The 27,836-nt window shown below is 50.7% G+C and overlaps 1 protein-coding gene across 23 annotated transcripts in view; it reads right to left on the reverse strand.

Moving 5' to 3' along the window:
- Nrxn2 (neurexin 2) overlaps positions 1–27,836 on the reverse strand; it is a 114,570-nt gene that overhangs the window by 67,681 nt on the left and 19,053 nt on the right. For 5 of the 23 annotated variants that reach the window (XM_087908174.1, XM_087908188.1, XM_087908178.1 and 2 more), the window contains exons 3-7: positions 20,631–20,648; positions 15,947–15,976; positions 13,653–13,724; positions 8,941–9,242; positions 462–506 (exon numbers count right to left, since the gene is read on the reverse strand). In XM_087908174.1, the coding sequence (XP_087764300.1) occupies positions 462–506; positions 8,941–9,242; positions 13,653–13,724; positions 15,947–15,976; positions 20,631–20,648 (467 nt within the window). The remainder of the gene's footprint in view (positions 1–461; positions 507–8,940; positions 9,243–13,652; positions 13,725–15,946; positions 15,977–20,630; positions 20,649–27,836) is intronic. The other 18 variants (XM_087908193.1, XM_087908192.1, XM_087908182.1 and 15 more) reach the window with 9 other exon arrangements.

The following is a 27,836-nucleotide window of genomic DNA, read 5'->3' on the forward strand; positions in this document are numbered from 1 at the left end:
GGAGACCAAGAAAGAAACCAAATCAAAGAGAAAAAAAAAACTAAATATAAACAAAAACCAAGGAGCAAGGGAAAGAACAGAAGAAAGTAATGAAAATCAGCCCAGCATCGGGCTGGTCTAACCAGAGCTGATGAACACGGGGTCTGCCCCAGGTTTCTCAGGCCAAGACCCTGTCAAGAGGCAGAGTACAGGGCAGGGCCCCATCAAATGCCTGAATTTCCATTTGCCTTTTGGGCTTGACTTTGGATCAAAAGAAAAGAAAAAGGGAAAAGGGGAAACTAAAGGAAAAGGAGTAAAACTTAAAGGTTGCCTGGAACACACAAAAAGAAAAAAAAGAAAGAGAAAGGAAAGCAATTGGAAGAGCAAAAACCAAATGAGGAGAGAGAAACAAAAGTGGGAGAATCGAACAGTTAAAAAACCCACGGCAAACCAAACGGTAAGACAATTAGAGTGATATCTACCAGATAATGCAGTTTGTTTACCATAGCGTGTCCAATCCCTGCGTGCTTCACCGGAGAGGGGGAAGGGGGGGTGTCAAAAAAAAAGAAAGAAAGAAAAAGGAAAGGAAAAGAAACAAGGACAACAAAAGAACAGAACGAAAAAGAAAAGAAAAAATAAAATGACCAACTGTGAAACTCCAGGAAGGAGGAGATACAGCCATATGTATTTGCTTGGTTGTTCAAACCCTCCCACCACAGGTTCAGTAGAAGTGTTTAAAGAAAACTTATAATGGGAGGAAGAAAGCACACACACAAAATCAAACCCCTTCTTCTCCCAACGCCTCCCCAGCCCCGCCTCTGGATTCCTCTTCCCCTCATGCCCTCCCGAAGGACGTCTGCAGAGAAGGGGAACAGTTAGAGACCTTGGTTAGTAGAGAACAACAACAACAAAAGAGGAAACTGGACCAAGAAAGCAGAGACTTAAAGATGGCCAACATTCCGCGGATGAGACAGAAAGTTAGTTCGGTTTTTCATTCATACCTGGCCCCACCTGTCCCTGCCCATCCCTCGGTCCCTTGGGTTATAAGCGTGTTAGTAACACACACAGAGTTGGCAACGGGGGGAGGGGGGTTTCCAACAGGAGAGGGTAAGGGAGGGTTAAGAAGCAGACCCAGTATGCAGGATTAGTAGTCCTGAGATGTTAGGGAGTTAAGGGAGGGAGAAGGGGGCACGGGGTGAGAAGGGGTGGGCACTGACTCAGGAGTGGACGGATGGCTTTGTTGGCTGACTGGTCACCCAGATGGCTTTCCAGAGAACTGGCTGAGGAGTGAGATGGTGCTGGCCAACTGGCTGACCAGTGGCCATGTCGTGTTAATGAGTTAACTGGTTGGTGACAGGCCAGCTGGCTGGCAGGCTAGGAGAAGGGTGGGCAACGCCCCTAGAGAATCACAGGGCTGGCAAGGACAAGAGGCGATTTCTTTTGGAGGCCAAAGACAGCCTGGGAGGGGATGTGGGTATCTGCTTTTCCTGGGGATGGAGGATGGGCAAATAGGTTCAGGGATCCTTGGGAGAGAGGGGCTCCCCCTCCATTGTTTCCTGGAGAACTGAAGAGTGAGCCACCATCACAGCGGGCTTGGGGAGGGGACGCTAGCCCTCCTCAGGCTGTAGAGGGTTCATGTCCGCACCATCCCAAGCCTTCCTCCCTCTCCTCCCTCCTCCCATTGCCCCCCTAGTCAATCCCTCCTGCCTGTCCACTTTGTCCAGGGGCCGTGCTAACCCCTTCCCAAAGCCCCCCAGGCTCTTCAGCCACCCTCCCTGCTCTCTTGTCTTCCTATGGACAGCTAAGCATCCTTCAACACCTGGAACAGGTAACAGTCTCCCAGGAACCAGGCTCTTTCCATGGCCACCCATAGCCCCCGAACCTCCGCTTCTCACAACCAGTCAGAAATTCACTCCCTCTCTGCCTGTAGAAAAAAGCCCACAGAGGCCCCAGGACCTCAGCATTACCTGCTCTGAACCAAACATTCTTTGACCTTATCTCTAAATAGCATACCTCTATGTACTCCTAACTCCATTTCTTCCTCCTATTGCAGAATCACCTGGTCTCTGGAGAGCACCGAGGCCGCTGTGCTGAGGACCAGTGATGGAGGGACACAGTTGCCTGATACCCACCAAACACTACACTGCAAACCTAAGACTGTGATGGGAGGAGCGGTATTCTGGGGACAGCGATTCTGTTGGCTAAAGAGCTCTTGTACCCAGTGCGCACAAGAGGAATTGATTAAGGCAACTAATAAGGGACTCATATAATCAAAAGTAGCAGAAGTCAATATTAAGATGCTGGAAGTGCTGAGTAGCCAATATTAATTACTAGCTATGGGGAATCAGTTTACAGAGCAAGAGGGGAGTCTAGTCCCCAGCGCAACGTTAGGAGCGAGGTGCTAGCCTGTGACAAGAGGGTCCAGACTGCCAGCTGGCAGGACTGTCATGAAATGAAGAGGACCAGCTAGTTAGAGCAACGCACAATCAACCTCAGGGCAGCCAGGCTGATGGCACCCCAAAAGAATCGTCTGATATGGTTGCAGCAGTTGAACAAGGCTGGGGAAAGAACACCACAAGGAAAAATCCAAGGATGGCTCTGACTTGTTATAGAAAATGAAGCAGGGTGTGTGTTGGGGTGGAGGTGGTGGTCAGTCTTCCCAAAGGAAGCTCCAGTGTCAATGGGAAAAACAGACAGTTAAAGCCAGGATGGGGGAAAAGATGTAATGCAAACCCCAAGCCTTCTACTAATTTGTCAAGAGATCCAGATTCCCCCAAGAAACAGCAGGGCTGGGACAGATGAGACCAGCGCCTGTAGCCCTAGGAGTGGAGGATGCAGACCGTCATGGTGATCAGGAGGTTCCTACAGTTAAATACAAGAACAGAGCTTCCATCAGAGGCTCTTCCTGCAGTACAGTGGCCCATGGAGAAAGGCCCAGATCTAAAGAGCTCATACTTCTAGCCAGCAAATAAACCCTAATACTTTCTCTGCTTCTAGAGCCCAGAAGCACAAGCATGGCAAAGGGCAAGAATGAGAAGAGCGTCCCAGCCAGAGGGGAGCCAGTCATCAAAGCAAGAGAACTTACCCTGGGTAAATGGCTTTGGAGAAAACTATACCCCACCCCTACCTTGAACTCTGGGTGCCTCCAGCCCCCTAAAGACCCCAAGAGGAGGACTGCAGATGCGAACTTCAGAAGTCTGGGCTGAGGACAGCCTGTGAGCGCGCACTTGCACGCAGCTCAGGACAAAGGAAAGGGCTCCCCCTCTCAGGCCGGAAGTCAAGAGATACCATGCCGATGGTCGTGAGATTTGGGACTAAGAAAGTCAGAAGCCCAGGAGACTACAGCTTCCTGGGCATCCTTCACAGACAACAAGCCGCCAGTCACCTGCAAGAGGCCAAGAAATGAAGTGGCTTCAAGTCAGATTTCAGGTTCCATGGCCTCCTAACTCCTACCCAGGCAGGCTCAAACAAGCCTATTTTCTGGGGGGGGGGGGGGGGGAATTAGTTTTCTCATCAGTGAAACGGGAGTCATAGCTCCCATCCACAGAATTGTCATAAGAACTCTGTAAGGCCACGTGTGTTTGCATGCCTTTAATCCCACCCAGCCCCTGGGAGGTGGATCTCTGAGAGTGTGAGGCCAGTCTGAATTACATAGCGAGTTCAAGGCCAACCAAAGCTATGTGATGACACACTGTCAAACAGATGTGCGCGCACACACTCCAGGTGAGAAACGAAAGATAAATGAGGTCCTTGAACATGGAGAAATAGTCCAGTGCAGCCTGGCAGACACAGACAGCATGGCCCTGAACAGGGCAGGCAGGGCAAGCTACGCTACTCTTTGGAAGCCGATCAGAGCCTCTTTAAAGAAGACAAAGGGCACCTCAGCATTTTGCTTGTTGGTTTGAAACAGAGTCTCCATACATAGCCCAGGCTAGTCTTCCGCCTCAGCCTCCAGATTTGGGGAATTACGGATGTGCCCCACCATACCCAGAGACAGTTGCTCATATGAAGTACTTGGATATGCTCCTTTTGGACATGGGTCTTCATTTCCAAAATCTGATCAATTGGGTTTAAGAAGGAGACTAAACGGTTGGGTATTTAACTGAGCGATAGAGTGTTTGACTATCATGCACAAGGCCCCAGGTTCCAGCCTCAAGGTGTCAAAAAAAGAAAAAAGAAAAAAAGAAAAGAAAAAAAAAGGAAAAGCTTCTTGAAGAAAACCAAATGAACCAAGGAAAGAACTTAGAAAAACAGCTAAACAGGACCCACCGCTGCTGGTTTTAAACCCTCAATTTGCTTAAAACCCGGAATTAGAGGAAAAGAACAGACGCAAGTGTTAACGCACACGCAGGGTGCGATGAGAGGCCCAGAATACAAGTTCTCAGGAACCCAACGCAGCAGACAAGAGCTGGCTATGGGGTGGGCCAAGGAAGCTTTATGAAGAAGGTTCCATCTCAGTTGAAAAACTGGGAGGAAAAAGAAGGCCAGTTAATGGTCACAGCAGCAGTGAGCCCTTCAGTGCCCACATCGTGCCAAGCAGTGTGCTGAACGTGGAAAGACATCTTCTACATCCAGTCGGTCATAGCATTCCCTTCCCACTTTGCCCACGGGGAACTGGAGCTCGGGAGTTGTATAACTTGCTGACAGCTGTCTGACTCAAATCCCAGCTCTTAGACTTTGCCAGCAGAGAGTGAACGGGTGGGCCCCTTGGGATAGTTGTGGGAAGGAAGAGACAAGCAAGGAAAGTCAGTGTAGATAGGTCCAGAACGCTGCAAATCCAGGATCTAAGACATGTTGTGTGCTGGGAGAGGTGGGAGGCAAGAGAACAGACTCCACCGGCCTGGGGCTTCTGCCTTTGAGTGGGAGCTTTCCTCAGAGCACAGGGGACTTCATCCATGGAGGACTGCACGCTTGAGCGCCCAACACTCAGGACTTCATCATCTTGGTGTCCGCAGCATCCAGTGCATTCTAAGAATCCCATCCCTGAGGAGTCTCTCCTGGGAGATGCCTTCTTCGAGGACCCCATCCTAAAGAATTCCATTCTACAGGGAACCCATTTTGAGGACCCCATCTTTGATGACTGCATCCTTGAAGGTTCTATCCTTGAGTGTCCTATCCAGGGCCAACATATCCTTACAGACTCTACAGCCTTGAGGAATTCATCCTTGAAGAACTCCATTCTTGAAGCCCAGAGGAGATTCTGAAAGTGTCTATACTGAGAAAAGGCATCATCTGAGCGAGCAAGAGAAACACCATGTGATATTTTACTAGCCAGCTTCTCTTTCAAGCTTGGTGTTGGCTAAAGATAAATGGTTTTGCATATTCTTATATGGCCGTGGGAAATACATAGAGGTATGGAAGGTGAGTAAGTCTAGGATTAAAAGTAGACTTCAGGGAACCCTCAGTGGTAACCAATTGATCCTGCCAAGATCCCCGGGGGACTGTCTATCATAATAGCCTTCAGAGCTGAGTTCGAAAGGAGACAGGAAGAACATGTTGTGTCAGTCAGGAGCCCTCCGGACTCAACTGCTATGTTCCAAGACATGTTCTAGGGAAGACCACCTACACCCGACGTGTTTGGAGCTGGCCTTTAACCAGCCCCATAGCTAACCGGTTAGTCTGGGGTAAGTTCCTTCCAGGAAGCCATCTCCCAGCCACTCCAGTCACACCGAGAATAACGGGGAGGCTGCAGCACTGTGGGTACTGCCACCTGCCCTATCATTTCTGTCTCCTTTATCCCGACACGATGTTAAAGATGGAACCCATGGCCTTGATGCATGACAGATAGCGTCTGTCACTGGGCTACGCCCCCCATCCTGATGTCATTTCTTATATTATGCCCCTGGCCTACTCCCCACCTACAAAACTTGGGGGAGGTAGAGCACTGGTAAAAGCCACTTCACCCTCTACCACCCTTGTGATTATAGCAGGGTTCTTCAAATCCTAGGACGTCATCTAGACTCTCAACACACTTGGATGAACAGGGAATCTCCCCAGAGGCACCACTGACATTTGAGGTCAGATGATTCCTTGTTGCGGGGCTGTATTACAAACTGTAGTGATAGCTCAAATTCTGGCCTCTACCCACAAGATGCCAGTAGCACCCCATGAGTTATGATGACCCAGAAAGCTTCCAGACATTGGCACAGTGTGAATGAAGAGACACTGTTGCAGCAACAAGAACAAAGAAGTTTCTCTTGAAACTCTCAGAAAACAGGCAGACAAAGAGTTTGGCAGGGCACGGGCCCTGCTCAAGGACAAAAACTCCAGAGCATGAGCCTTGGAGCTAAGCCAAGAAGAATTCCCCAAATATAGTCCTGTTCCTCACACCCATGGGTTCTAGAGCGAAAGAAATTCCCCAGGAGCCCTTTGTAAAGAGGGTTTTCCTCCATCAAGGTCTTTAAGCAGACACTCTCTGTGGCCCATCGCCCCCGCTTTTGGGTCAGCATGCCCTGTCTATAATCTCATAGAATGATCCAGTAGAAGAGAATTTCCATCCATCATCAACTTACACCCATGATGCACATTTTTGAGAAAGAGCTGAACACGGGTCACACTTTACACTTTGTGTGCTGAGGTCATGTGTCAGTCACTGCATCCATGAGAGTGGCTCAGCATTACAATGGACCTCTCCTTCCTTTCCGGAAATTTCCCAATTCCCATCATTGCTTCTGTGGTCCACTGGGCATATGGACTGCCTTATTCTGATCATTTTTTAAAATTAGTTCATTTACGTATTTCATCTACTTTTGCATGTGTGTGGCATGAGTGTCTGTGTGTATATGTGTGTTCACATATGTGGACACATGTATGGGCATGAGTGCACATGACACATGTGTAAATTCATGTGGAGACCTGAAGCTGCCACTGGATGTCACTGGGCACTCTTCCTTTGTTAAATAGAGCCTCTCCCTTAGCCCAGAGCTTGCCCATTCTCAATAGTCCAGCTAGTCAGAGCACCCTAGGGACCCCTCTGTCTATCTCCCAAGTGCTGGGATTTCAGGCATCCACCATGATTGCCCAGCTTTTCCAAGGGTTTTGGGGACCTGAACTCTGGTCCTCACACTTGTGTGATTAGTATTTTTTTTTCCACTGAGCCCTCTCTCCAGCCCCTGCTCTATTTATTTGGAACAATTCCATCCTGTCCCAGGAGTTGCAAGGGCAGGGCGCACGTCCTTCTCCACTCTGTATCAGGTATGGCTCACCATGGTTTTTTGGCCAAATGGCACATGAAGATTTGTGGGCTTGCAGTGACTCGCAGAAGATAGCAGCAGCGACAGCTCTAGTCCTAGCGACAGCAAGGAAGGGAGCAAAAGGCACCTAAGGCGGCTTCCCCCTTAAGGCACATTTCCCCACAATAGGTGTGCGAAACCGGAAGGCATCACAGAGGCACTGCACACCCCTGATTGCTCTAGAGGGGACAACACGCCAGGCGGCGCTCTGACTGGGGAATGGCTTGACAGGACACAGGGTGGGAGTGTGCATGGAGAAGAAGCAACTCCACAGCATGTCACTCTACAGAGCATGGAGAGGGGGCACCGAGAAAAGGCACATCCACATAGGACAGCTGCTGCAGGCTTCCAGAAAGAGCAGGACATTGTCAAGGCACAGGAAGAGGTGTTAGGGGAGGGACTCTCCATCAGATTATCCCCTAGCGATGTCAAATGAGGAGCAGGTAGGAGGGAGGAGCAGGTAGGAGGGATAGATGGTCAGCAGGAATTTTGAGCACCACTGAGAGGCTTCCAGTGGAAGAAAGGAGTAGAGGAGATGAACAACACCGAGGGTTGGCCACCACTGGAAACAGGAAGTCCAAAGAATTCACTAGCAAGAAAGCAGCCATGAAACCCTGAGATGCAGCCTCCACAGCCAGGATTGTTTGGTGTTCTTGGTTGCATTTAGCCATGGAAAGATGAAGCTGCAAGAGCTTGCTGCCAGCTAGCTACAAGGCTGGGGACCCCAGAGAATGAAGAACTGAAGTCCCCGGAGTAAGTCAGCAGAGAAGCCATTGTGGGGAAGTGGAGACAGGAGTCCCCAGGGAACACTCAGGAGCTTCACCTAGTAGTGAAAAAGGTCAGTGTGGTTGAACACGGGGACTTCCTAGGGATGGAAATTACCCACAAGGCTCCCGTCTAGCACAGTCTAGCCAGAGAGACACCTTATCATCAGAAGCCACTGTGGATGAACCCTGAGAGCGGTGAAGAGGAGTGGCCACTCCTAAGAGCATGTATGTAGTGTCTGAAAGTACAGGGAACGATGCAGAGAAGGGTGTCGTCCTACATGCAGGGGCTGACCCCCAAGACCTCCTTGAGCCTCTCTGTAGGCTGGCTCAGCCAGCAGAAGGTAAACACGGACATGACAGAAAGCCTGGCTTTGTCACACAGGAAGAAAAGCAAATACCCTGCGAGCAGCAGGGCCAGGCGCCCTCCCTGGTTCTGACTCTCAGCCACTTGCTGCCTCCTTCTCAGCTATTCCTGTCCTGGGAAAGCCCCCTGCAGGGAAGACCATATTCTGTCCCACTTGTATCTCTGTTTTTCCTCAGTGTCCTGCTGCCCACCCTACAGGACCCCTTTCCCACCCCACGACACACTAGGCCCTCCTCCAGGCTCCAGTTTCCTTCTCCCAAGTCTGCAGCACCCTCCTGCCCATCACCCCCCTGAGCACCACGCCCTGAAACCCTAGCTGCTCCTACCAGTCTGAGCCCAGCCCTACTCTTGGCCTCAGGCTTCTGCCCAGGGACAGCTCTCCAGCCTCCTTCTAGTTCAGCTCCCTAGCTAAGGTCTCGGAAGCCTAGCGCACAGCTGAGGCCACACCTCACGTTCACACAGCCCCAAATTCTGTTCTTCAAACCGCACCTCACTGCCCAGCCCTGCTTTCTCCCACCCCAACCCAAGGCATCTCTGTGTCCTCTACGCATGTCCTGCCCCAGATACAGCTGACCCCTGACCTTCTTGCTCCCCCTACCTGGCGCAGGTTTCGTGTAACCCGGACGTCGTGCCAGGCGTTGTCGTTGAACTTGCCATTGACGGGTTCCACAAGGGCCTCGAAGGCACCCGAGCCTAAGTTGATGACCAGCCAGACAGCCCCGGACTTGAGGGACAGGTTGACGTAGTCGGCCGACTTGCCCGTGTGCAGCATCAGCCCGTTGCGCTGCAGGGTGCGGAAGGCCAGTGTGATCTCGTCAGTGCTGCTCTGGATCGGGTTGTGTGACAGGTCGTAGCAGAAGAACTCATTGCCCTTGAAGGTTGCCACAAATTCCTCCTTGCCTGGACGCCATGGTTTGGGAAAACGGGAGAAGGCTGAGTGTGTGGGGTACAGCAGAGGCTCCCCCTTCACCTCCAGCAACCCAAGCACGGGTCCTGGACACTGGAATCCTATGGTCCCAACTCTAATCTTAGGCCCTCTTCCCCTCCTACATCCTGTCAACCTGGACCCTGCTGTCTTTGCTACCAAAAGTCAGCTTCCCCCAGGTCCATTTCCAAAGCAGGAGGCTGCTAAGTGGCTCTCACACTGACAGCTGACAATTAAGCTGCCATAGGGCCAGACAAAGCCACAGGCCTCACCGTCTCCACCCTAGCAATGCTCCCAACCCCTGCCACCCCGGAACAAAGGCACGTGGGGGAGACGCAAGAGACCGACTGCCTGCCTTCTCCCTGGGAGTGCCTCCTGAGCAGCCCACCTCTCCACTTGCCTCTTCTTTGGCAACAGCTATTCTCAGTACCCAGGGACAGGGGCAACTTCAGGACTGTCCCTAAGTGTTGGGACCAGTAGGTCTGCCTAGCCCTGCAAAGATGAGAAGATCAGGAAGCCATGGAGTGGAGAGGGACAGGGACACGACACATGGGAAGGCAATGCAAGTACAGGGCATTGTCACCAGGAGACAGGCCATTCCGCTGCATTCCCGTGGGTGCTCACCATGCCAGCCCTCTCTCCTCTCCCAGCTTCATCCTCTAACCTAAGAAGCCTCACAGTACCAGGTGTGTCACCCATAGATGCCAAGGGAGTGGCATGGGAGGGCCTGGCTCTCGTGTGTGTATACTCATGGATGTGTAGATGTGTATTACCTGTGTGCATATGTGTGTTTATGTACCTGTACATATAGACACAATGCCCAGTCTTTGTGTGTGCGTATAACACCCAGCTATAGTGTGTGTGTGTGTGTGTGTGTGTGTGTGTGTGTGTACATGGACACAGCACCCAGCCCAAGGTCCTTTCCCCTGCCCCTCTTTGGGGGGAAGCCATGACTCCTGGAAGAGCCATAGGGATTGCTGGCGGTCTGCAAGTGGGCGACAAGCAAAAGTACCATGACTGGAAGCAGAGAGTTGGGGTCCAGCCCCTCAACTTCACACACCAGAGCACAAGCACGGGGTAGAGAACCCAATTCCAAATCAAGAGCAAGAAGCCCTGCACCCAGGCAGCGACTTCTGTCTCTGTCAGCAAATACTGATCCTGCTTCCTCCCTGGGTGGATAAGAGGCAAACAGGACTGTATCTTGAGGGTCTTTAGGCAGAGGCTGAACTATCTGAGCTTCTCCCGAGATGTTTTCAAGGCCCCAGGAAGAGTGGGAACGATGTGATGGGCACAGAGGGCCACTACAAGGCACCCACCTTCCCCTAGGGGCAGAGCTGAGCCGCAGTTCTATGTATGAAAGTGAGGGTCTCTCATTGCAGATTCTACAGAACTCTTCACCAGCATACACAGCCTGCCTCTCTCCCTCCAGGCAGGCTGCCCACACTCGGCCCCCACTGCATCCGGATGCCAAGGCACCAGCTGCTGCCCCAGTGCCTGGCATAGCCCTCACTGCAGCTGGCAAGGTCTTGTGTCCTGAGGCCACAGGACAGCAAGCTGAGGGGGGTAGGGCATGGGCCACACAGGGACAATCTGAATCCCTCCCTCTGTCTATTTAGGGGACCAGAAACAAAGGTGAGGCCGCCAGCAAAGACAAAGATGTGTTTAATGGTGATGTGGGGAGCCCAGTATGGAAGGGGACAAAGATGGGCCAGCAGTGGGTCAGAAGAGACATGGAGACAGGACTGTGAGGGAAAGAGAGGTAACACGGAACCTTATCGATAAAGAACAGGAGAGAGCCCTGAGGGGACAGGTAAGGAGGAGGGCCAGCCAGCATGGAAAGGGGACAGGGACCTCTAGGGAACTAAAGCCACAGTTTTCTGGGGCTTTATTGTTTCCATAGCAACCAGGCCTGCTGCTCAGACACTGACAGAGCCAGGGGGCTCAAGGACCAGAAAAGGGAATGCATTTGACCTTGGTTTTACCACCCAGACTGTTAGCCCCACCCAGAAGTCAGACCTCTCCTCCCACTCCTTCACCTTCACTGCGGTCAAAGCAAATAACATTGCAGAGATCCAGACAGCAGGAAGGGAATAGAAGGCAGCCACCTGAAAAAGTGATTGGGACCAAACAAAAGAAGTCAGGAAAAAAAAAAAGGAGAGAGGCAGGGTTGAGGCTGGACCATGGCTGCCAAAGCCAAGAGCAGAAATGAGGCCATTCCTGGACTCCCCAGGTGGACCCAGGGGAGGAGGCAAAGCCATCTATGCTGCTAGGCTGAACTGACTAGACCCCAGGCTTCTCGGCCCAGAGATGGAAAGACACAGAGCTGTCCAAAGGAGCCTGAAGGCTTTTAAGGAGAGGGGTGAGAGGCAGGTGGGCAATCGCAGCAAGAAAACTAAATAAGAGAGAGCAAGAGAGTGGGGGACACAGAGAGAACCTTGATGGAGCAGGGGTGAGCCCTCAAGGGCCCTGATTGGGGTGGGGGGCACTTTGGGGATCAGAATGTATAGTGTAGCCCTGGTAGCTCCTGAGCACTAGCTGGACCCGGGATGCTCAGATCCTGTAGCGCCAGGGGGCGCTTTGCTCCACCAGCCATGCAAGTCACGACCAAGAACTACAACTCCCATCAGCACGTGAGAAATTACAACCCTTAAGGGCTCCTAGTGTGGAAAGGGAGTCACTTGTTTGCTTCTCCATCAGGGAGTCTGCGGCCTCACAAGTGTTCCCAACAAAGCTGAATGTGGCCGGAACTGCCTGGGTTTCCAAGTGCCATGAAAGGGAGGGACACAGCTGCCCCCTTTGCAGACCCAGCTCTAAGTCCTCTGGGACGATCTCCAGCCCCCTCTGACCCCTTCTGGCTCTGGGGAACCACGGCTGTGTGTTCTGCTCATTTGGCACTTACTGCCTAGTAACACCTTGTACAGCTCCTTGGGGGAGGAAATGTGATGTGAGAAAGAAGGCCTGGGCACTGGTGCTGGCTCTGCCAACCAGCTCTGTGACCTTGGCCAAGTTACAGCCGCTCTAAGCCCAGCTTTCTCCCCTGGAGTCAGTCTACCTCCCAGGTTGCCGCAGGAATGATGATGGACAGGTTAGGACACAATTCAGCCCCAAATGACTCTGCCCCTGAATATGACTTTGTGAAGGTGCACATGCTCACTCCTCCATGGATGGGTAAGTAAATTAACTCCTCTGAACAAGGTCTGCGGTTTCTAGCCACTTACATGGACCATGGTTTATTGGAGTTATTTGTTAGGCCATCAGAGACCCCTGGAGACAGTGACCATTCACTCATTTAAAGTAATTGTGAGCCAGGTGTGCACACCTTTAATCCCAACACTCAGAAGGCAGATGATGTGTTTCTGTGTGAGTTCAAGACCAACCTGGTCTACATAGTGAGTTTCAGGTCAGCCAAAACTACAGTGAGACCCTATCAAAATTAATTAAATTAAATTAATGTGCTAAGCTCATGCCTACATATATGCCGAGAGCTGCGCAGAGAATGGAAAGAGACAATGAAAATCCTGTCCTCGAGTTCTGGAGTTCAGAACCACAAGGCCAGCAAACAGATAGAGTGACAGTTAGGATGTGGTAAGACTGAATCCAAGGGGGTGTAGAAGTGTCCAGGCTGGCCCAGAAGTTCAGGGAGACTGCCAGCAAGGAGAAAGCATCGCTGCTTTTTCCAAGAACTGGGAGCGAGGTCGGGATGGTACAAGCCCAGGAGGGCACTAGTTGGAAGATGGAGGTGAAGGCGTGAGGTTCTGGCCTGACCGCGGAGCTTTGAGAGTTGTCAGAGAGGCCTGCACATTTCTCAGCAAAGGGTCCTGAAAGAAGCAGCCTCTGGCCAAAAAAATAGGCTGGGATCCCGTGCTCTAAAACACTAAGCGGCCTGCCCATGCTGGCGTCTGGGGCTTTCACCGGTGCCTGTTTCCCCAGCTATAAAATGAAAGCAATGATGGCCACACTAAATTTCACCGAGGCTTACTGGAACAATATAGGTGACACACAGATGTTGCCAGTTTTCCCCAGGCAAGATACCTAGCAGGCTTCTAGACTATGATGGTACCCTGCCACCTGTCACCCTGAAATAGCAACACTTTTGCTATGGGCCTGACCACTCATGGAAAAGGGCATCTGTGTTCTGGTAGGTCATCGGGTTGGCTGAACTTTGGGAAGGAGATGGAGGTTGGGGTTCTTCACTACTGTAAAGTGAAATTCCACTACTGTGGAACGGTGCCCTGGGAATGGCGGTGGGGTGCAGGCCCACTGCCGGCCTGGAGAAAAGGCACAGGGAGGTGCCATACACCTGTGAAGACTCCTCTCCTCCCAGAAGGCAGTTAGCCTACAGCAGGGCAAGGGCTGGACTGTCTGGGGACCATGGGATCACTGACCTTTCGTCGGCTGGTGCACATCGCCGGCTCCTCCTCTCCCGGCCCCCCCCTCGGAGAACAGTAAGGACCCTACTGGAGAAGCAGAATTGGGGAGTCAGGCATAGGGACTTCGCAGCCAGTCCCATCCCAGTCTTGAGGTGATGGAAGGCTCTCTCCAGGACAAAGGTCTGCTTGCAGGCAGGCGAGGAGAGTTTCTCTGGGGACTCCCTGGCCTTCAAGATCTCTTGAGGAGCCATTTGACAATCCAAAGGTCACCAGCCCCACATACCCTAACAGGCCTCTCTGACCATCGATTTCTAGCCTTTGGCCAGGGTAAGGAGACTAAGTGGGGGGAAAGGGCAGTCCTGGGGACCAAGGTCCTGAGCACCTGTACCCAAACTTCCTCTTCACCCTGCGGGACCACTGCGACATCCTTAGGGCTCATGTTCCTCCCTCACTGGGCACCTCTGCTCACACCTTCTGCTGGGTTAGAGAATATTCTTATCAACCTGCTTTTGCCTGACATGGACACCTGTGTTCCAGAAGTCACCAAAATTCAGGTACCTAAGCCCCCTGACCACTTGTACCTGCTTTGGTCCCCACAGTGGCTGCTCTGACAGTCTCCACTTGGACTACGGGGCTTCCTAGGTTTGCCCTCCACCACATTCACAGAAGGGCTGTGCTCACAGGAGCTCCTGGCTAGGTAGGGATGCAGGACACTCTTAGAAATCAGGGCTCAGCCTTATTACCCTGTTCCTAACCACACAGGGCCCAGTTCTGCTCCACGGGCACAGGTTGCCATGTCTGGGCTCCAGACTAGCTTAGCTTTACCCATGCTTGCCAATGAACATGTGCTCTCTGGTGCCTGGTTCCCAGGCAACCAACCCTATTGCTAGAACCACAGGATGAGGAGAATTCAGGGATAGACGGGAAAGTTTCTTTCTGGGTTCTTCCTCCAAGTCCAGTCCCCAATCTCCAGAACTAAATTTAGACTAATCATCTGAGCTGCAGAACCTTCTAGATGAAGGGAAGCATCTCTAGGACCCCTCTAGAAAACACCATCAGTGTCTAAGGTGAGTCACAGCCAGCACTCCCCAAACCAAGAATTTAGAAGTAAGAAGGACGTGATTCAGCCAGAACCCTCCTTCTAATTCCCTGTGTGGGACTTCCTCCTTCTTACTTCTGGCCATAACTTCCTGTGCCTGCATAAATCCCAGGCCCTTATTTCTCAGACCTAAATCCATCCCAAATTTCAGATCTCAGTGAGACTCTCTTACATCCTGGATGTGGTTCCAGCATCCCTTTGCTCATAGTTAAACTCTCAACCCTGTCTCTTGTATAGGTACAGCAGTGCCCAAGGTGCTCATAGAGGTGGATAACTGGGAAGGCAGGGAGGCCAGAGCTGGAAGGGATCAGCCAAAACTCCCAGGTTCTCTTCCAGGTTGCTTAATGCCAGGGTTTCTCTACCGCTGCAGTGCTGAGACTGGATCCCAGGGCCTTGTGGATGCTGAGACAGCAACAACCTACTACAGAACTACAACACTGGGGTTTGGACTGGTGGGAGGGACTTAGCCAAGGGTAGGCTCAAGCTAAATGACAAGTCTCAGCCATGCCACCTAGTAGGGCTATCATGTCACTAGTAGGACTATATAATTACGACAGCCAGTCTCTTGTCTCTGATATACTGTCATCTGTCTGATAGAAATAAGAGATATTCAAAAGATAATGGAGGTAAAGGCAGAGGGTGGAGCATTGTGGAAAGGGAAGGTCCTGCACCTCCAGCCCCCACGTCTTCTATTTTCAACCCATTCTACGGACAGGGATTAAATGGAGTGTCTTCCACAGCAGCAAGGGAAGGAGACTGTGGCTGCCTCGAATAGTTTCTGCAACCCAGGCTTTTTTTTTTTTTTACTTGCATTCATAGAAAAGAGAAGAGCGATCAGAATGAATGGGGGGAAAATCAAATACCACCATGAGAAAGAAAAAAGAAAGATATACCACCAGGAAAAATGGAAAGGAAAAAATAAAGAGACTGGAGACAACGGCAGGAAAGTATACATCTCGACATCAGAAACCAAGGTGAGATGAGGGTGGACAGTGGACCCAGGGGAAGGGGAGGAGGGGAGGGAGAGGATCAGCCCCACCCCCGCCAGGCACCCCCATACAAATAAAGAAATGGCAGAGGAAGAGGGAAGGAAGGGAAGGAGGAAGGCAGGAAGGGTGAAGGAGAAGGAGGGAAGGGAAGGGAACAGAAAAGCCAGGCAGTTTGGGGCAATCCAGTCCAATCCAAACCAAACCAAAACTTCAAACCATACCTTCGCTGTTTAACGTCAGGTGAGCCGGACCTTGGAAAGGGGAAGGAGAGAAAGAGAGAAAGAAAAGAAGAAAAGAAAGAAAGGAAAGAGGAAAGAAACAAAGAGAACACAAGTCATCAAAATCAGCCAGAGAGAAGGGAGGAAAGTCGTTGCTGCCACAATTTAAAAACCCTTTTTAACTTGTGACAGACATCGGGGGAGAGCCCCCAGCCCAGCAGCTGAGGGAAGGGGCCCGATGCAGAAACAGAGGGGAGAGGGAAGGGAAAGGGGAGAAAGAAAGACCAGGGTGTCAGAGGGGTGGTGAGGGGTGTGAGCCAGAGGAGACAAGGCAGGGAGTTGCTACAGGGAAGGAGAGAAATTTTTGGTTTCTTTTTTTTTTCTTTTTGCCGGGAAAAAAAAAAAAAAGGAAAAGGAGAGGAAGCATGGCGCTGGGAGGGCTGCTTTTTCCTTTTTCTTTTTTTCTTTTTCTTTTTTTTTTCTTCCAGGAGGTGGAGAGAAAAAAAAAACGGTCAACGAGAAAAAAACGATTCAGATGGAGGAGAAAATAAAACACAACACAAAACTCAAAATCACCTGGAGAAAAAGAGTGTGTCCTGTTAGAGAGGGACGGAGTGGGCGAGGGCTCGCCAACCACCCCACCCTCATCCTTGGGTCCCCGTGACCTTAGTGGAAAGCACAAAGTGTAAGGACTATGGATGGGCCTTAAAGGAAACCTCCACACTGACTTAGAAAGGCATCCTCTCCATCCTTCCAGCTGCCCAGCCCAGTCTCATGTAGAGATAGCAGGGTCCAAAAGAAAACCAGGGCTCTGGGGAACCAAGGAAGCTGGAAGAAGGAAAATGAGTCCATGGAAACTCTGGGATGTACGGTGGAGGTACTCTTTCACAATCTGGGAATCTGGGAATGGTGTGCCTTCAGACATCAACGTCCAAAAGGAACAGCCAAGAACCCTGGGCAGGTCAAGCTCTCTGAAGCCCAAACACCCCAAGCCTAAAAGATTGTACAGGGTCCCCTTGCCCTGGCCAGACCCTTGCTGAGCTGATCCAAAAACAGACTGGGGACAATTTAGGCCAGTGGGCAAGCCCTGAAAACCCTACTCTGAGATAACTTACCCTCCTTAGCCTGAGTCAGTCCGGCCTGAGCCAGACTAGGACTCCAGACCCCAGAGAGATTGACACCAGCAGACCAGCCACAAACTGATTCCCGAGAACTCCCTGAGATGACCAACTAACCCTACCAAACCCCAGCTCCCCAACCACAACCCTACCTTCCTGCTGTGGGGTCTGGTCACCAGGGGAGGTGGGGAGCATCTCTGCTGTCAAGAAAACCATCCCAGCTCCTGTGGCAGGAGATGCTGGCCCTTAGGATGGAAACTGTAGCCATTATAAATTCATGGGGGATAAGGAGCCACAAGCATCTCTGCGGCAGAGATACCCCATGCCCAGAAAGCAGTGGAGAGGCTAAGGAGGCTGGAGAGGGGATCCTGGGGAGCTCAGAGCCTCCCTCGCCACCTCAGTGTCTCCTTCATTTATTTTTCACATCTAGGTCCGAGGCTAGCTTGAGGGAGGAAGCCACAGCAACTGGGGGAGCATCAGGACAAAACAGTCTCAGGACAACACAGGACTTATTCAAAACACTGGTGGGGGCTCCAGCATTTAGGCTGCCCTTGCTCCAAATAGCCACTACCCTGCTACTCACTCTTCCTTGACAAAATTCCAGCACCTTCCAAAGCTCAGGCTCCAGGCTCTGAGCCCTTCTCCCACTTATCCCGTCAGCAGCAGCCTTGACCAGGGAGCCCACTCTTAGAAGCCCAGGCTCCTGCTGCCCTCGGCCCCACTACCACCTACAGCCCCTTAGGCCTGACTGCTGCTGGGGAAAGTCACACATCTACCCTCAGGACCCTTCTGCTGCCCAGCTCTCTGCCAGCCTCATTAGCATGCGGCACTCTCCCTCTGTCACCAAGGCAACCAGCTGCTCAGCTCCCTCAGGCGTGACAGCACCAGCCATCTTGGTGAGGGGAGACCCATTCCCTTCCTGTCTACCCCTGGCTTAGCCGTGGATGACTAGAAGACCAAAAGATCCCTCCCTACAGACGGCCTCCTCTCCCACCCCAATCTACAGCTTACTCCTTGTCCTGGCCGCGGTACTCCTGGGGTGCTCTCTCTCTCTCTCATGTCTACCTGTGGCATCTGCTCCTCTTCACACTCCTCCCACAAGCTGGCAGTGACGGATGGCACTGCCGAAGGTCCTTCCTAGGGTACTCAATTTGGCTAATCAGGGTCTCTTCTCCCGTTGGTAAGAGATTAGGAAAAAAGAGACAGTACTTAGGGTGCTACAGAACAGGATGCCTGGGTTCCTCGGGCCCAGCATCCCAGCATCACGGACAGAGGGAGAAGGGGAGGCACAGAGGACCCCTAAGAGATCTGAAGAAGGCCCTCACGGCTAAGGAGGAAGCCCCTACCTCCCACCCACGTCCTCACCTGCAAGTCTTGTACCCAGACCCCAGGACAACAGTCATGAAAAAGAAAAGACAGCAAGATTAAGAGACACAGACAGACATGCAGAGGGACACACAAAGAAATTATATTCTTGCCTATGTATACACACACACAACACTCCATACATGCCCTGTACTGTTGCTAACATTCAGGCCCACATCTAAACCAGCAGGTGACCAGGACACCTCACCACGGATCTCATTGCCATGTCCCCAGAACCAAGCTTCTCTTCTTGTCCTCATCGGCCCTGTCCTCCCCCTGCTCCAAGCCCCTTCTCTGCGGCCCCCTGCTCTTCTCCCAGCCTGGGCTGCCCTCTCTGCTCCTCTCATTCCGCCCTCTCCCCACAGCTGTTTTGTTGTTGCTGTTTTGTTTTGTTTTTAAATCCCACCTCTTGCTCCTCTCCCTGTCTCTATGTTTCCTCCTTCTTCCTCCCAAGCTTCTTCTATCCCCTTTCTCCTCTCTTCCTCCCTCCATCTCTCCTTTTGTTCCAGAGGAGACATGACACCAAGAGCAAGTGAAAGTCAGACCTACACTAAATCTTATCTCCAGCCCTCAGAAGGCTGCGTCCACTCGGAGGTGCAGGCGCTCTCCTCCTTTACACACAACAGAGGTAAACAATGACACACGGAGATGCAAACATAGATGCAGACACACAAAGCCCCGGATGCTCCTCCAGAGACTCAGGGACACATGCCACTCCGTGGACAAAACAACAAGCCAACGCCCAGCACACCGCACAGACAACCAGCCACATGAATGTGTGCACACAGACACACAGATACAGACACGGGCTGGTCTGCTCGGACCAGGGCACCTGAGGAGCCCCAAATAGAAAAAACAAAAACAACAACAAACAAACAAAACAAAACAAAACAGAGAGACAAGGCAAGCCATGGACATCACAAGGAAAATGGGTTCCACCCACATCCAGAGCCCTTCTTGCCTGCCCTTCTCAGACCCCATAGTGTCTCTGTGCTCCTCCCAGAAGGGCCAGGCCCAGGGGTTTCAGGTGTCTCCTACCCACTGTCTTCCCAGAACATGGGGACTGTGGAACAGAGCGGTAATCAGGGTAAGGCCTTCCCTCATCATAATCGCTTTGCCAGTTTCACTGCAATGACCTGTAAAATCAGCTGCAGTCCAGCCTCTAAGTGTGGACCTCCCTACCCTCAATCTTATCCACCCCAGAGAAGGAAAGGAAACAGAAGGAAAAGCAAAGCTAGAGGGAAAGCTTCCAAGAATGCTAGAACCCAGAGCATCTGGAGAAGGTGGGGGACAGAGAAAGGTCCACAGACAGACCCCTGGAGAGAACGAGGCGAAGAGAAAAACCAGAGAGAGGCAATCAGAGCAGAAGGTGGGGAGAGAATGCAGAGATCCAAGAGAAGCCCACTCCCACCCTTGCCCTGGGACTGGGTTGAACAAAGAAGCTTCCCTCTTCCTCCCAGCAACGGGCAGGTTTAGCAGAGCAGGGGAGCTGGCCCTGCCCACACACCCCAACCATGGACAGACCCTACCCTGCCTGTACTCTTGACCACATTCCCACTGGCCTGAGTCCTGCAGCAGCAGAAGCACGAATTCTCTCCAGCACAGGCTCCAGGCCAACAGCCAACCCTGCCACTAGCTACTCCCTTCTATACATAGCCATTATATGCTTGGTTGATTCTTTTTTCTTTTCTTGGTTTTCCGAGACAGGGTTTCTCTGTGTAGCCCTGGCTGTCCTAGAACTCACTCTGTAGACCAGGCTGCCCTTGAACTCACAGAGATCCGCCTGCCTCTCTCTGCCTCCCAAGTGCTGGGATTAAAAGTGTGCACCATCACACCTGGTTCATCCATTAAATGCTTTGGTCAAAAGAGTGTCTACCTTCTCACTCCTGGACACTTCCAACACTACCAGCCGCCTCATCACCTCTTCCCAGAGACCCTCTCCCCTTCCTCACAAGGAATAAGGCTGGGAGCAGCATAGAGCAGCGTGGGCAAGGAGAAGGTCTGCCTTCTACCCAGGAGCTTCCCCAGTCAATGAACAAAGAAGCCTAAGAAGAGACAGCCCGGTGAAGAAGACCCCAGACAGCCTCCCCGAGGTCCCCTCTAACACAAGCAGGCAGGGGCTGTGGCATGGCCAACAGCACCCCTTCATATAGACCCTTTGGGGAGATGTGCCTTAACCTAACGATCAAGGAGGCTCCACTCACCTTCCATAGGGTGTTCCTCTATAGTCAGCCAAGTTCAGAAGGGGAGCAGGGAGAGAAGAGAAAAGAGACTTGTTAGCAAATATGCCATGGACAGTTGCTTTAACGACCAAGGGGTTCCAGGTCCCCAAGCCCACCAAGGCCCTGACATGAATAACCCAACCTAGAAACTCAATAGCTCAGGGAGCAGCTTTGCTGGGGACTGAGCATTGACCACACTGCCCCTGAATGAATCCCCCCAAAGTCAGTCAGTCTGGAAGGACTGAGAGGGACTTCTGCCTTTGGCACTAGATCCTGCTAGACCAGGAAACTGAGGCCCAGGTCAGGGGTATGACGGCCCCAGATCACAGAGAGACAGGAAGCAGGGTGGCAAGCAGAGCAGCAGCAGCCAGGCTTCCCGACTCCCTGCGGCAGGCTCCTCCCTTGCATTCATCCCTCGGCAACTCAGAGACAGATGGGGATGTGCTCACACCAGAGACTGTCTCACTGGGCTCGCCGAGGCACATGTACGCTCAGTGACACACTGACACACATAAGCACCACACGGCCCACTCTCGCATTTAGCTCTGACTTAGCTCACGCCTAACGTGTTTGCACTCAAGCACCTGACCACCTACGGTTCCCCACCCTCCCAAAAGGCGTCCTCGGGCCAGGCCCTGGGTCTGATCCAAGAAAATATGATTCTGCCCCAAACTGCCTATATGAGTCACTCAGATGACAGCGTGGACTGCATCCTTGCCCAAGCCCTTCTGACCCTTGCTCTGCCTCTATGATCAGGAGAAATGTCTTCATTCTTTGTTTGCCTTTTGTATTTGTTTTGCTATCTGAGTGTTTCACAGTCTCATTCCGTAGTCCAAACTGGCCTGGAACTTAGTGTGTAACACAAGTAGCCTTGACCTCAGGACTATCTTCCTGCCTCCTTAGCGCTGGGATTATAGGCATGCATGACCACGTTCATTTTACTGCTGGGGATCAAATTCAAAGTCCTATGCACGGTAAACAAGCATTCTACCAATTGAGCTGCACCCTCAACTCCAGAATGTTTGCTTATTTGTTTGTTTGCTTGTTTATTTCAAAATATTGGATAAGTCAGATTGGTCTCAAAGTCCTTATGTAGCCAAGGCCGGTCCTAATGTCTTGATCCTTCTGCTTCTACCTCTCAAATGAGTTAAAATGCCCTCTAAAGGATAAAGCAAAGGGCCTCTCAATGGATGATCACCTTAAGTTCAGGCAATTCAGAGGGCCACACTGGGAACCCCTAGATCAATGCACATGCCATGGGCCGTCAGTCTCACCTATTAGGGTCTGATCTGGACCTGACCTTGGGACACACCTGATGGGTAAAGAGGGAAGGTAAATGGGAGCGGTCCCCTCAGTTAAGCCTCAGCTCCTCAAGCAGGCTTCGTAAGAGGACTAAGATGCTCCCAGCCTTAAACATCTGTCACATAGTCATTCACTAGGAGGCTGCAAGATGAAGCCAAAGGTAGAAGAGAGACACTGCCCAATTTACAAACACAAAGGATCCTGAGACAACATGAACACACACACACACACACACACACACACACACACACACACACACACACACGTATGTGCTCTCTCCTCCCTCCTATGAGTACATTCTGTGGGATTTGTTCATGCGTTCTCAGGGAGGGGCATTAAACCGCAAAAACAAGTACGTTATTTATCCTACGTCATACCACCCCTGTGATACATGCAGAGACTGGGAGCCAACACCAGCATCTGCACAGCAACCTAATACATGTTATTATTGATGCATTCACCCATCAGCCCCGCACACCCCCTGTGAACACGGCTGCCTGGCTACCTACCCATCTCGTTCTTTATCCACCCACGCCCACTAGCCTCCGTGTTACAAATATGCTCTGCAACACACACCAGAGAGACTCTTGCCTGACAGCTACACCCCCGAAGCTGTATAGACCACAGTTTTCCTAAAACTTCTGAGTCTCACCACAGCTATGAGGGAGCTGTCCAGATAAAGAGAACCCTTGGGCTCTCTGAGAACAGCTGTGCTAGAACTCTTTGATCCTAGCATGCCAAGCCCTGGTCAGTCCCAAACTACCAACACCTGCACAAAAGAAAAATTTTGATTTCTAGATAATTCCACATAGCAGATATTTCAAAAAAAAAAAAATGTCTCTGGACTGGAATGATAACTCAGCGATTAAGAGGGCTTCCTGCTCTTCCAGGGAACCTTAGTTGGGTTTCCAGAACCCACCTGGGTAGCTCCACCACCACATATAACTCCAGCTCCAAAGTGATCAGGTACCTCTGGCCTCTTTGGGCAACTGCATTCACGTGCACATACTTAGACAGACACACAGAGGCCCATAATTTAAATTGTTTTAACAGGCTAGAGAGATGGCACAGTAGTTAAGAGTGCTTACTGATCTTAAAGACGGCTCAGGTTTGGTTCCCAGCATCCACATGATGGGGGCTCACAACCACAAAACTACAGCTCCAGGGGATCTGACGCCCTTCTCTGACCTCTGCTAGCACTGCAGCACATGGTACAGATACCTGTCCTTGGCACACACACATACACATAAAATAAAATAAGTATCTTTAAATGAATAATTTTTTTAAAGTATGCTCAGAAACACGAAGCCAGCAAGTTCCTAAAAGACAGAAGACTTGTCTTGTTTGTCTGCTCTGGGCTGTCTGCATGCTTCACCTGCCATCCGGGCCCCTCCAGTTGACCTTCCTGCCTCTCAGCCACCTGTTCCCCTCACCCATAGCTCACCTCGATCACCTCAGGAAAAAGGCCTCTTTCCGACCTACGATTCTTGATCTCTAAAATAAGTCCCAAGATGCCATCTAACCTAGGGCCAGGCCCACTACCAGCCCCCCAGAGTCACACTGTTCATCCACCTGGCTGTAAGTCACGTGCTCAGCAGTGTATTCTCTCCTCTCACTTAGGAGGAGACACACCTGGACCACTGCTGTCCCATTAGCCACTTGTCAGTCAGGGCAACCACACCCCTTTCTCTCACAGGCTTCCTGCTCTCAGCCTGAGACGGCAGCAGAACCCTTTCCCCCAAGTCCTCTCCTGTCTTTATTGAGCAGACACCCAGAGAGCAGTCTTCCCCTTTTTCAGATCAGTTGCCAGGACCTATGGGCCCCACCCTCTAAAACCCAGCATGCCCCATCAGTGAAGCCCAGGTGAGGCCCTATCCGTTCTGCTGGGAGCTTGACTAGGCCTCTGTGATACTCTCCCTTCAATGAGTCTTTTCACCCTACAGTTTATATCCACACTCCACCTAAGTGTCTCAACCACATCTCAAGCCTATTACAATTTGTATCTATCTACTGCATGTATATATGCATGTATATATATGCATATCTATCTTATCTATCTACTGCAGCGTGTATGTACAGCATGTGTTTATATATATGCATATCTATCTTATCTATCTACTGCAGCGTGTATGTACAGCATGTGTTTATATATATGCATGTATATATATGCATATCTATCTTATCTATCTACTGCAGCGTGTATGTACTGCATGTGTATATATATATGCATGTATATATGTGCATATCTATCTTATCTATCTACTGCAGTGTGTATCTACTGCATGTGTTTATATATATGCATGTATATATGCATATCTATCTTATCTACTGCAGTGTATATCTACTGCATGTGTATATATATATATATGCATGTATATATATGCATATCTATCTTATCTATCTACTGCAGCGTGTATGTACCACAGTGTATATCTGTATATATACTGCATGTATATCTATCTTATCTATCTACTGCAGTGTACCTACTGTGGTGTATATCTATCTACTGCGGTGCATGTCTACTGCATGTATAACTATTGCAGGTATGTGGCTCCTTGCTGAGCTTCACCGGGGAAGGTCTGGTCTTCTCGGGTAACTCACTTCCAGTCTGACCTCACCCCCTTCAGTCTCCTGGCCTACCAGTCTCCAGCCACACCCATTCCCCTAATAGAGCCACATTCTAACTACTCTTCCCAAACACACACATATGCATGTGTGCTCATGCACAGGCACACGTGTGCGCACACACACACACACACACACACACACACACGCACACAACTATCTGAGAAAGTCAATGGTTTCCCTCAGGACCCATGTCAATACCTGTACATTCTGAATCCAGGGGGGCAACAGTTCTCCTGGACCAGCTCTGTAATGCATATTGTCTTATTATTGCCCTTGTTAAAGCTACATTGTAACTGTAATTTCAAGTTGGCTTCCTGATGGGACTGCAAAACTGTGCGAGAGACAAAACAATGTCTCATTCAACCCTCTACTTCCAGCTGCTTGCTCAGCTCCTGGCTTAGAAAAGACCTTGCTATGTTTGTTGAGTGAATAATATAATAACACTTCTTGTGTTCTAGAACTAAAGTAGGCCTGGCTCCTGTTGTGTGCTGTTTCCTGCACCCACCACCACTATTATAACCCTTGAATACAAATGACTCTTCCTTTCTGTTAGAGAGGAGGAAGCTAAGTGTCCAAAAGAAGAGGCAGGGCAGCCTCCACAGCTCATGCCCACAACTAAAAGGACCAGAGTTCAGATTCCCAGGACCCACATAAAAGCCAGGTGAGCATGGTGGCCTACCTATAATCCTAGAACACGGGAGGAGATAGAGACAGAGAATCCCCAGGGCAAACTGACTAGCCAGGCTATCCAAAATGGTGAGCTTCTAGTTCAGTGAGAGACCCTGACTCAGTATATAAGGTAGAGAGCAAATGAGAAAGACACCCAAGATCAGCATGTACACATACACATATATGTGCACACATATATATGCAAACATGGATACCATACACACATGTGTACACAGGGGAAAACGCGGGAGCAACTTATCCAAGGTCATACTTTTGGTGGCAGACAATCAAATTTGAATCTAGAGAACAACCAAGATGGTTGAGTAAGTAAAGGAGCTTGTCATGCAAGCCTGGCAACCTGAGTCCCATCCCTGAAACCCTATACAAAGATGGGAGGGGAGAGTTAGCTACATATGGTCGTTCTCTGATCCCCATGAGCACCGTGACAGGCACATTCCCCCAGCATACATCATGAACACACACACATACACACAAAATAATAATAATAAAATTTAGTAAAATCCTAGAAGCTGCAAGATGGCTCGGCAGTTAAAACTGCTTACTTCTCTTCTGGAGACCTGAGTTCAGTTCCCAGCTCCCACCTGGCACTCACAACTGGGTGTTACTCCAGTTCCAGGGGCCCTGATACCCACTTCTGGCCTCTGAGATTACCGACTTACATGTAGTACACAGACAGACATACAGGCAAAACACTCATACACATAAAATAAAAATAAATACATGTTTAAAAGTTTTTAAATCAATAAATTGTTTAAAGATTTAATCCAAGGCTAGGCATGGTGGCACATGCCTTTAATCCCAGCACTGAGGAGGCACAGACAGACAGCTCCTCATGAGTTTGAGGCCAGGATGATCTACATAGTGAGTTCTACGACAGACAGGGTTAATTAGAGAAAGCCTGAGGACACAGCTCAGTTGGTCAGATACTTGTCTGGCTTCGGTCCCCAGCACTGCAAAACTAGGCATGGTGGGGCATCCCAACCCTCAGAAGGTGGAGGCAGGAGGATAAGAAGCTCAGTGTCATGCTCAACTATTTATTATATGTGATTATATATCTGTATACATTACAAAACAAAGCCAGATCCCATCTCTTCCTTCTCCCAGCCTCACTCAGACCCAACACAGGATGGAAACATCTTGAGAGGTACATTCTTAGCTTAAAAGTCAAAACTGCTAGAAGCTTCCAGAATACTAATCTACATTGTATTTTATTTCTCATGAAACACAACCAATCTTATTGCCTCGCCATATCAGAGATATCAGTTCTTTCATACCCCCCACACTCACCCTAACAGGAAAGCCCCACACACCCTTCTTCATCATGGCAACCCCCTCTGGCTCAGTCATCCTTCAAGGTCTAGCCTAGTGCCACCTCCTCCTTGAAGCCTCCCTCTGGCTCAGTCATCCTTCAAGGTCTAGCCTAGTGCCACCTCCTCCTTGAAGCCTCCCTCTGGCTCAGTCATCCTTCAAGGTCTAGCCTAGTGCCACCTCTTCCTTGAAGCCTCCTGGCCACTGAGGTAAACAACCACAGTAAACCTATTGATCACTGGGAAGGGTAGCTAGAACATCGGTTTTCCATGGTTCAGTCGGTTTCCCAGGTTCACACGGATAGTCAGTAGCAAGGCCAGGGTTCAAAGCTGCCAGTCCAAGCAACCACTCTGTTGTCTTTCCCTGGGAACACCTAGCTCAGCTCTGCACCATTCCCCAGAGAGGTTCATCTCTTCTGCATTGCATTCCTTTTTTTTATTAAAAATTTTCACCTCCTCCCCTCCTCCCACTTCCCTCCCCTCCCCTCTCCCCACTCCTCCTCCCCCTCCTTCTCCAGGCCAAAGAGTAGTCAGGGTTCCCTATCCTATGGGAAGTCCAAGGTCCTCCCTGTTCCCCCCAGGTCCAGGAAGGTGAGCATCTAAACAGACAAGGCTCCCACAAAGCCCGACTACTGATTCCATGCAGTAGAATCAAAGCCCAGCGCCACTGTCCTTGACTTCTCAGTCAGCTTCCACCGTCAGCCACATTCAGAGAGTCCGGTTTGATCACATGCTCCATCAGTCCCATTCCTACTGGCCTTGGTGATCTCCCATTAGATCTGTCCCACTATCTCAGTGGGTGAACACACCCCTCATGGTCCTGACTTCCTTGCTCATGTTCTCCCTCTTTCTGCTCCTCATTAGGACCTTGGTAGTGCATTGCATTCCTTTAACCCCTGGAAGCATCAGCACCACAGACCCTAGAAGCTGTGGATGACAGGGGAATGTCACGTCTCTGACCTAATCCCGACTTGCACGTACTTGATGGCCTGGCAGAGGACAGAGATGGTGTCAGGGATGGCACTGTCTTACCTAACACCAACTCAGAATTCCAGCAGGTTTGTTATCAAGGTCAGCAATGAAGACAGGAAAAGAGCAAGGCAGGGGAGCTATAAGCAGCCAAAACCATGCTCTGAGGCCCCAAAGTCCAACAGTGCAGAAAGGCCACATTTGGGAAGAAACCACGTGAGCCCAGCTGGAGAGACACCTGAGGTAACTCACGACTCCCTGAGTCCTCAGGGGAAAGCGTAGGGAGGCGGAG

Source organism: Myodes glareolus, chromosome 7 (genome assembly GCF_982192425.1).
Source record: "Myodes glareolus chromosome 7, mMyoGla1.1, whole genome shotgun sequence".
In the NCBI taxonomy this organism is placed as follows: Eukaryota; Metazoa; Chordata; class Mammalia; order Rodentia; family Cricetidae; genus Myodes; species Myodes glareolus.